The following is an 11342-nucleotide window of genomic DNA, read 5'->3' as shown; positions in this document are numbered from 1 at the left end:
ATAAAGTACTGTATTTTTGATTGATATCTCATTTCTGTTAAATACAACCTTCAATATAACATAAGCCTTTACCAGTTGTATGAGTCTTGACAAATGCTATATATGCATATAGATATAATTCATTGAAAACATTAGTTACAGAAGCCTATTGGGCTCAGTTACATAGCTGCATTAAATGTTGTGGTGAGGCTTGCCTACCTATAGCTAAAACAACATTCTGAGAATGTAAACAAACTTGTCTGCTTTATAGTGCATAAAGGACAAACCATGTTATATTGAAGATGAGACACCAATGATTTCAATGTACAGTGATGGTTATGACACACTGCAGCTTTATCACATTCATTTTTGCAGTGGCTCCTGTCCAGGCCTAAAGTTTACATTAATTCTGAACTGTTTTAGTTATTACATATCATGAACTGTCTGTCCTTATCGCATTATGACACTGACATTTAATTCTGATAAGACTATCATGGTATAGTAAGGGGACAACACCTCACCTCACTGGATAACTTCTTGATGCTGAAGTTGTGGAATATTGGTATAATCTGGATTTGTTTTTTTTTTTTTTTTACAAACTAGAGGTTTATGGAATGACTTTTCTTGTATGTAAAATTGTTTGTTGTTTGCATTACAGCCATTTATATGGAGCTGCTGTAGATGGTACTGTACAATATAATAGATGCGTTTGTCACAAATAAGTTAACAAGCAGTTAACAAGTGAGAACAGAGTTGTGTATACAGTATATATGTTTTGCACTAACCAAAGCTATCTTTGAATATACATCAAACCTACAGAGCTGTTTGGTTTCTAAGCAACCTGCAGTGAAGCAGATGCACAGAGGACCAGCTGGACTCAAATGAGAAAACTCAACATTTCAACACAACACTGTTCTTTTTTGGCCTGTAATTGACAGTTGAAAGATATTTATAGGAATAAATATATTTTTTGTAAAAAATCTTCTTTTGGTTTAGAGTAGGTTAATTACTAATTACTTCTGTAGGCACATATCAGCTATACTAGTCCATGTCACAGACTCGTCCCCAAAGAGGACATGGATTGAATGAACTGTATTACTGCTACTCCAAGTGGAGTGAATCCATAATGTAGAATTGATTTGGAAAGGAGCAGCCAACACTACAGATGTCTGGAATTAGCCAGCAGAGGGATACACGACATTATTTATAGCATTGCACAGCAATATTGTAGTTCTGATCCTCCTGGAGTGCCTGTCACATTTTCACAGTCTTATAATTTATACAGGTTTCAAAAAGTGGTCAAGTCATTCCCAATTGTTCTTTATTTATCTTGGTCATTTTTATATTCCAGTCAAATATTTTTTTGGTCAATATCACATTTTCATCGGCTTGCCCATTATATTTACACACTACAACTTATCTTTTTATTTTAATGTGGTTGTACAATTGAAATATTTGTATTGTGATAATATAATGCGGAAGTGTTAAACACAACTTTTGTGCGTGTTTTCCACTGGCAAATTTAATGCTATTAATACATCTACCCTATTTGCTATTCTCATACTCCTCTTTTGATGAACAATTTAATGGGATGTAGGCCTCTTGTATGTGGGAAGGGTTTGCTGTGCTAAACATCGATTGACAGGAGACATTTTTTTGTTCTCAACAGCAAATTTTCTAGTTTAATTTCTATGCAATTTTTATTTTTAATTGTTACAGTTGACAGGTGCTATGTGTGTTAATAACACACAGGTGCTACTCAGGTTCACAACTGATATAAAAAATAAAAAATAAAACTGGTGTTTATACACCAGAAGAACTTCTTTACTATCATTTTGTATGGAGAACCATATATAAGGGCCAGTCTATAAGATGGGCTAGCCAAAAATTAAATATTTACCGTGGAAGTTATTGCACCTTTAACGGAACTACCATAGGGTATGTTTGCAGAAAAACATACCCTATGGTAAAAAAAACTATTGCCACATTCAAATTTTTTCCATATGCAGTTTTGCTCATATTAAGGTAATTTTCCTATTATAAGTATGATCAATATTTTAAGATGATATTGTAAAAATGGAGCTCACATAAAAAAAATGGATGCAAAGTAGGAACAATATTGATTTTATACGTGTCATTTCATCACAATAATTTAATATGCAATATTCTAGTAAAATGAGGAAGAATTAGATGACAGCAGTGTAACCATTATGACCTTCCATACCCATAGCTGCAGTATTACAGTTGGTCACTCACAGAGGGCAGTGTAACCACAGAGCTTCAGTACTGCTTCAGATTGGATTTCAGTGGAAGCTTTTTTTTTCAATGCCAAGAAAAGGTCAGAAAGGCATAGTGAACTGTTATAACCTGGATACTATTCCTTGCCTCAGTCAAGTGCAATTCTGTCAAAAACTCATAGAATGCTGTTAGATGAGCAGGTGTAATGGAGGAAATATGTTTTTATTTAACTGAAGTTTGGAATTAAATTATTCCATGGAATGACTGTAGCACATTGGAATGTAAAAGAATCTGTAGTTCTCCACTATCTCTTCAACACACAATGCATTCTGCAAACATTTTCACTTCCTCCACATTGGCTATATAGGGACTGTAATACACTACAGTAATAATATTTTACCAGAAACATTGAACTGATATTGTTTCCAATATTTTAAATGATTAGTATTTTGCATTTGCTTATTTATATTTTTAAATACTTTAACATTTAACTCCATCCTTGTTGCAACATCCTCTGATCTGAAATAACTGGACTCTTAATCAAGTGGAAGGCTGGCAGATATATTGCGTATTTGCTGTGACGTATCCAGTTGCAGGCTTGTGAATTGTAGACTGCCCTCAATTTAAACCTATTTTTCATTCAATATTTTTGCATTTCAAACCTATAAAAATGTACTGTCTCCATGCAGCACATTGATTTATATGTCATACAAGATAATGTCAATTTATAGGATAATTGATGACAGAATGAACTCATTGTGCCATATTGTTGTTATCATGCTGCTATTGTGTTGATATGGCTGTTGCTTCACCCATTTAACCATTGCTACCTTTAGTTGTATATACAGCACACCTAGATTATTGTAATGCCAACACAAATTTGTGTCAATTGTGGGATTATCATAGGCTGTTTTTTAGGTGTCTTACTAATTTGCTATTTTGTTTCCCATGAAGCTGGTCCCCAAAGTTTCTGGTGGTGCTGTAGACACATAGCCTAAAACATACATCCCATCTAGCTACAATATTGTATTTGTTATCTATGTGCTATATATGTACATCTACAAACAAGCCTTGTAAGTATTTTACAGGAAATATTAATAAATAAAACATTAGAGTAGATTACTAGGTTTACCATTGAAAAAATATATTTAGAAGGAAATACAATAAATAAATGCATACAAATTGTACATACATACATACATACATACATACATATATATATATATATATATATATATATATATATATATATATATATATATATATATATATATACATATACATACATACATACATACATACATACATACAGAAAATATGAAAACATATGCCAATAGTTCATGACGCTAAATGCAATGTCATAATCTCACTGAAACTAGCTGATATTCAGAACAACTACCAAAATGCCCCACCCTAACAGACATCTTGACAATCACTGACACAATACAGGGAGTGTGAAACATAACAGAATGAGAAATTGTATTATTGATCCTGACCTTGGCTATCATTTGTGTGTGGTTTTAATCATACTTAGCTCAATGCACTGACATATTTGTTCATTTGTATTACCTGGCAGTACTTGTACACGGAATAAATCCTGCACAAATGAAGTGTTTTTCAATATGGAAATCATATCAAGTTTTAGTAAACCATAACATCCGAGAATTTAAAGATAATAAAGTAGAAAAACAAATACTCAGGTCCACAATAGTTCCCGTCTCCAAAATCTCCTGTCCTTTTCACTGCACAATTCAGCAGCTCATCTGCAGCCGATTGGTTGCTTGAGGTGTATTCATTTGCATAGCCCCTCCTTTCTCAGTGAATTGCTTTGCAGGCTGTTTTGCAGTCAGTGTTCAATGCGTTCCAGTGCGTAAGAAGTTGGAGACAACGTTATAAATGCTGTCTGTTTTGCAAAAGGTATTGCAGCACACGGTGTAGTAGTCTGTTTTTCAATATATTATTATTTTTTTTATCTTTGTTTTCATACATATAACACAACAGTAGCTTAATTCAGGGGAACGGTTAGTGGCATTTATTTTACTCCACAGCGTAGCGATACAGCATGAGGTGCAGCTATGGCAAGAAGGGGTAAGACAGTTGTGAGAACCCTGGAGGACTTGACTCTCGATTCTGGTTATGGTGGTGCTGCAGACTCCTTCAGGTCGTCCAGCGTGTCCTTGTGTTGCTCAGACTCTCACCTACCTTATGCCCATGGCGGAAACTGTTGGCATTTAACAGACTCCATGCACAGTCGACACAATAGTCTAGACACGGTCAACACCGTCCTGGCTGAAGACACCGAGATCCTGGAGTGCTCCGGACAGTGCGCCAAGCTACCTGAACTGGAAGATGCACCTTGGAGTCTGGAGGAGGTGGAAAACGCCATTAAGAAGGAGCAGGAAGCGGCGGTGGGACAGCTTTCAAAGGATGCTCTTGTGAAGCTGTCTTATTTGGTTAGCAGGGTGCTGGTAAGGATTGCCAAAGAAGCCCAGAGGTTGAGCCTACGCTATGCCAAGTGCACCAAGTATGAAATCCAAAGCGCCATCAAGGTGGTGCTTTCCTGGACGCTATCTGTGAACTGCATCACCGCGTCCCTTAGCGCCTTGTCCCTTTACAACATGAGCACGGGGGACAAGCTTAGCAGGGGCAAGTCGACCAGGTGCGGTCTCGTCTTTTCAGTGGGCAAGTTTTTCAGGTGGATGGTTGATAGCAGGGTTGCGGTGAGGATCCACGAGCATGCGGCTATCTACCTGACAGCATGCATGGAGAGTCTGTTCAGAGAGATATGCATGAGGGTGATACATAGCGCCCACGTAGAGAAGGAAAATGGGACTCCAAAGTTGACCGTCGAGTGTTTGGAACAAGCTGTCAACAGTGACTCTGAACTGTGGGGGATGCTTCAGCCATATCAACACCTAATTTGTGGGAAAAATGCCAGCGGTAAGTTGTGTGTATATCACGTCGTTTATCCATTGTGCATGTGTTCACTTGGCAAAATTGAAACTGGAATTGGTGGCAACCTAGTTTATTTATCTAACTTGAACACCATTTATGTATAGTCGTTTTTAGCTGTTATGCACTTGTGGAGTAAGTATTTGTCAGTTACATACCATCGTTTCCGGATAGACTCAGGATAAAATGTATCTGTTCGTATAGTCCTGCTGCAGTGTTCTGAAACCAGCATTTAGTTGCATTCGGACCGCACTCTATCCTTTTATCCAATGCTTAATGTTTAATGTGTTCATATGTTAATTCATAATGGGACATACACAACACATTTGTTGGATAATAAACAATTTTAAATGCCTATTGGTGCATCAAGTAGTAAGTGTTTTAAAAATACCAACCAGGATATTTTCCTCTAGAAAAACTCGATTAGTGAGAATTTTAAAAGAAGGCAGTTAGGCGGTACAATAATTGGCGAGGCTAGTGTACTGTGTTCACAGACAGTTTAAACGTTGAGAAAACAGTATTGATTATGTAATGGTTTGTTGACCCAACGCGAGACACTAACGCACCACAGTGCTTAGAAATTAGGAGTATGTTTTATGGAAACCTCGATATGGCGTGTTATTACAGCAATATGATCCTATCAAACCTGTTCGTCATTGGGAAATTTGAAAAGCTGTATCCCAGTACAGCAGTATGACCAGGAAAGACAATTGAACCAGGTGTTATAATATGTTGCCCCAAGTCTTTGCTAAAATACAAGTAGTAGTAAATACATTTGCATGCTCATTCCAGTTGTTGGTGTACAGCTACATTTTGTGAAAGCTTAGATCAGATTTGATTATGATAAGCCACAACATGAATATTTTAAAGCATTTAGTGCCAGGGAATCCCCTTGGATCTCATAAACTACTCATATTTATTTTTGGGGTATTCCCTCCCAGGATAACCAGTGATAGGGGTTGATGCAATCCTGGGTGATTCCCCAGAGGCAAAAATGCTTTAAAAATCCAGCTGTGTTTTACCCAGGTGGGGTATAGGCTGATCAAATCAAACCATTAGCAGGTTTAACCATTTACCTTAAAATAATATTTTAAATACACCCGATTTGCATTTTTTGTGTACTGATAATTTATTTTATAGGAGATATCCCCCAGTCAGTACCTGTCAGACTCTGTCAGGCTCAGTAACCTGAACTGCCCACTTTACAAACTAAAACTCTTTTTCCACTGCAAAATCAAAAAAACCCTTTTGTATAGTCATATATAGGCTCTGACTCTGAGGAAGTTTATATTTCAAATCACCGAAATAGCTCTTTGAACTTTACTACTTGGATCTCTGACAACTTTTACAGTAGAAAGAGTTGTTTATTAGTTAGGTGTAGCCTTATAACTGATGGTATTACTGCGGTTGATGTCTAAATTAAACATTTGGACCATTTTTTAACCAATCATTTGAAATGGTTCCTTCTGAAATTATGGCATTTACAGTACTACACTATTTTGTTCAATTTATATAAAAACAATGGTAATGTACATTTTCTTTAATTTTTTAAAATGTATTTCAGTAGAGTATTTTATTTTAAACAATCAATTGCATAAAGTCAAATACAAGATTTAAAGTTGCACATGCATAATATCTCATTACCATTTTAGGAAACGCTTCATTAACTGCTGTACTAACACATTTCCTTCAACAGTAACATAGTCCCCTGGTAACAAACCTAAAGAACTGTACTTTACAGCAGCCAGTTTCTTCAGGGACAGCACTGTTCTCATTCTGTGTGTGCTGGTTGAGATGTTTATTATTGCAGTGGCTGCCCAAGAAGGCGCTCTGTTTATTTGAAATCCCCTCTATTCAATCACCAACACAGTTCACATACTGTATAATAAAATGTTTTCCTGGCATCTGTCAGTATCAGTCTGTAACATTTTCTCACTGTTTATTACATTGAACTTCAAGGTGACGCTCATAACATTCCCATTGGTCTGAGCTTACTCCCAGGTTTTGGTTAATATACCTTTTTAAAGCTAAAATAACTGATGGCCATATAGCTTTTTTTGTGAAATATGTAATGGCCCAAACCAGAGTACAGTAATCTATATGAGAAAGCAAAACATGCATTTGGCAGTTGTTGGTCGACTGGTTATTTAAAAACAGTAAACTAGTTCGGTAGATGGTTTCCTTTTTTCAGGTTAGTTATTTTTCTGTCAGTCTGTGGGTATACAACTTTAATGAGCCTGGAATTGAATACCTTCACATTGCAGATGATTGAGTGAAGGTCATTACAGCTTTTACAGTTTCCATTGATGTGAATACTATTGCTGTTGTGTATCTCATACTATAACTGTCGTTTGTATTATCACAAATCTTTGACCAGCCTATGTTTTTTTCTTTTTTTTTTTATCAGTGCTACTTTAGGCCCCTTATACAGCCATACTGCAGTGGTGGTGTTTATTCACACTGGAAGATATCTCAAACCTTTACATGGAATAATGTGTGTTTATAATGTGTGTTTATAATCAGGTGCATGTGTTCTTAATATTATATGATAGGTAATGCTGAATTTTAAACAGTTCTGTACTACTAACTAGAACTGCATAATAACTATAGAGCACAGCTTAATGGTACACTGGTCACGCTTTGTTCCCGTAATTAGGCAAGCTATGTTTTCTAAAGTCATAATGCATAACATAATTAATAAATATATCTTCATAAATTGTGCAGGTAGTGCTGCACTGCTTGCTTGGGCAGTAGTTTGTGGTTTCTGTTTAATTTGTTTTCCCGATGTGTTAGTAGTATTATATTTTACATGTCAGTACTTTCAGTATGCTCCCTTCATGAAATGTTGCCTCCTGCTGCAGTGGCCTTTCATGATCCCTGTAATTGTTTATTTGCCTTGAAAAATGTTGAGCACTCCTGTCAGAGAAAGAACATTAACACCCACTGTAATTCTTGGTAATGTGTATAGCCTTGCAGAACTACAGTAAGTGTGTTCCTGTTCTGTCTTAAATGCTCAGACTAGGGTACAGCTCCTAAAATCTACACCTGCAGGTAAGAATCAGGTATTTGTTTCTTTACTTTTAAGTATGGTAAATTTAAGTCAATTACTACAGTTTCCACTGCCTTTTATTCCTCCCCAGACAATAAAGGGCCCAAACCAACCAAGCACTGAGCCTTTACTATATTTACTGTGTATTGAAAGTAATTTTTTAAAAAAAGGTTATCTTTGCTTTTATCTTGCTTTTAAAATCTAGTATTTCTGAGAGGCATATAATGCTCTTACATGTCTGTGTATCATCAGTGGTAACTTCTATAAACAAGAAAACAGGAAAGAGAATCTTAGACAACAAAAACATCCCAAATCAACAGGGGACATTTTAGATCCTGAGAAACTGTAGGTCAAATAATAGTTAGGGTGCCTCAGGTATCTGTTAATATTTTGTGGGCTTTGTTAAACATTTCTTAGAAAGTGACATGGGTGATTTTTGAGATTCTCTGGATAATGTTTAGTTTATTGCATTACATTAGAAAGGTCCACTAGCACCCACCTAGAGAACATTGGTAGGAATGCGAGACAGCATATCTTGGCAATGGGAGGCAAGTTTCTTTATATTGGGCAACACAAAAGACATACAGTACATTCGTATGCCAGTTATTTAGCATTGTTGGGCTTAGTACAACGTTTCACATTCTAATATAACTGAACAGAAGAAGTGTGTTTTGATGGTTTTGTTTAATCTACAGAACTTTTTATCTTAATGGAGTATTACCACAAATTGTCTTTGAAACATTTTTGTCTCTAATTTTAAGCAAATGAAAAGGGGCATTTTTCAGAATAAAAATAAGTTAAATGTTACAGTTAAACATATAAGAAAGTACGCAGAACAATAATTTAACAGCTTGCTTTTGTAAACTATTTCTGACAGTTTTATAGTTCTTATATAGATGAATATAATGTTCCTTTCAGTCTCAATATTCTTGACTCAACAAAAATAGGGCACTTTATCTTTGGTCAGAAATCCTGTTCGGGGTTAGTTAAGCAGCCTCAAAATGTCTTTTTAAAATCACCATTATTGTGCTCTGTCACAGTTGTTAAGTCTGCTGGTACTCTATGGAGTTGCTGCAGAATTGTAATGTACTGTTTTATTATTTATCTCAGATGTACATAGCTGTCTCATGTGAATGCTTGAACGTAATAAATCAATTTGATGAAGATTTTCTTTTTTGCTGCCTGTCAGTTCATTATTAAATACCAGTGGGTGAATATAACCTACAGTGCAACACAGCACAGCTTATATCAGCTCCGACATTGATGTAAAATGATTCGAAATTACAAACAAAAAGAGAATTAAAGAGAATTAAAGTCAGCAAATATGTAACCAGTATTTCAATTAATTTTGTTTACAGTAGTAGCAACAAAAAATAATTTAGCACAAAACTTGGCCTGGTGGGGTATGGAACACTTTCTTGTACCTTCTAATTCATTTTGGGAAACTAGGAATTGTTACTATTGGATTGATAAAATCTGAAGGTAAAGCAGATGCTTTAATTCTGTCTGTAACGACAGTTCCCTGGCAGCATAATAACATGCATATTTGTCTTGAAAATTGATTAGAGGGGAGCACTTAATTACTCTGCTCCATGCAAGATTACTGTCATAAAATCCTTAATAGCATGACAAGCTAATTCTTTTATAGTGACTTATGTAGTTCATAGTTTAGACAAAAACTCCTGGAAGGTAAAATGTAATCTAGGAAGACATATTCTAGTGTTGTGGACTCTACTTTTCAGCCATGAAATTACAGCTATTCTTTGTACAGCAATATAAGCCATTCAAAATTCATGGTACTACAAACCAGTCTATTTATGGATTTTTAATATTCATTTTAGTTTTTTACAACACATGGAATTTACTGTACAGGCTTATTAATACAGGTGTTGTTAATAACTCATGTGGCTTAAAAAGGTATCCTTCTGGGGCACTCGCTCTCTATATGTTGTTACAAAAAAATGTTTTTTTTAACTTTGATGTTACATTGATGTAGAATATGTACTCAAAAGGAACCAGAAACTAGCAGATAATGCAAAATAGATTTTGATACAGAGAAATAAAGATTACAATTTAGAATTGTATCAGAAGAGATTATTTTTACTGTGTTAGTCTAAAGGGTAAATGTGGCTAATGGGGGAAAATTCAAACCAAGAGACCTTTTTTACAGAAGCATACACTGGAGCTGCAATTTCCAAAGATCATTACATTTCACCTTTTTAGAAATAGAGGTGTATACTGACAAAATAATACACAGCTTTTACATTCTTGAAAACAGAGGGTTCAGTTTAGATCAAAGCAAAGAATAAAGCCAAGTCCATCAGTAGAAAACAAAATAACCCCAATAGCAAGTTAATACAAGCCATATGCCATGGCAGGGCCATGTAATTGAAAAAGCAAAGTGCTGATAAAAGCCCTATAATGTTAGCTGACTGAAAGTGCCATTTCTGAATTCTAGACACCTCTGCCAAGGAACTGCGCATGTTTGGTATTAAAGTGATTGGTTTGATAGGTTAGTAAAACATATCAAAATCAATATTACATTTTACAATACCTGGTTTTCAGTTTTGTGTGCGATAAAAACACACACACACAAGGGCTTGATTTTCACAAAACGCGGAAGTGGAGTTTGTTTTTGCCAACAGGTGTTTTTCTCTTTTATTTGTGTTATGACCCTTCAGATTGAAGGCTGGCAAACAGGTAGATCGTAGAAAATGTTGGATTTTTTTTTTTTTCCTTTTTAAAATGCAAGTGCTTAATAGATGAAGTAAGGTGAACCCACTGCCTAAGCTGTTTGCACAAAATGACTCTGAATATGTCCCAACATACCCCGCGGGACTCCGTTTTTCTTTTCTTAAAGTGCGTTCAGACATATGCATGTGCTTTTGCTACCAGATAATTACCAAGAGTAATGATACCCAAAGAACAATCTAATATCACTAATCACTGTCACTGCTAGAACTCTGATGCAATCTAGGCTTTGGAAGAACACTTTAACATTCAGAGCCAGATACACAAACACAGTGATGGATGCCACTGTTTAACAATTCTGTTTTAGGAATATCTAAAGAACTTGGACATATTAATTCAGCTGAAGTAGGAAATCAAGGATCTGCAAAAAAAT

The 11342-nt window shown here is 35.6% G+C and overlaps 1 protein-coding gene across 1 annotated transcript in view; it reads left to right on the top strand.

Moving 5' to 3' along the window:
* Window positions 1–4060: 4060 nt before the first annotated feature.
* LOC121318400 (ankyrin repeat and BTB/POZ domain-containing protein BTBD11-A-like) overlaps window positions 4061–11342 on the top strand; it is a 96032-nt gene continuing 88750 nt past the window's right edge. The window contains exon 1 of the mRNA XM_041255012.1: window positions 4061–5157. Coding sequence (XP_041110946.1) covers window positions 4293–5157 — 865 coding nt within the window. The 5' untranslated portion in view covers window positions 4061–4292. The remainder of the gene's footprint in view (window positions 5158–11342) is intronic.

Source organism: Polyodon spathula, chromosome 7 (assembly GCF_017654505.1).
Source record: "Polyodon spathula isolate WHYD16114869_AA chromosome 7, ASM1765450v1, whole genome shotgun sequence".
NCBI classification, from domain to species: domain Eukaryota; kingdom Metazoa; phylum Chordata; class Actinopteri; order Acipenseriformes; family Polyodontidae; genus Polyodon; species Polyodon spathula.
Note: the sequence above shows the minus strand (reverse complement) of the source record. Positions and strands in the feature narration are given on the sequence as shown.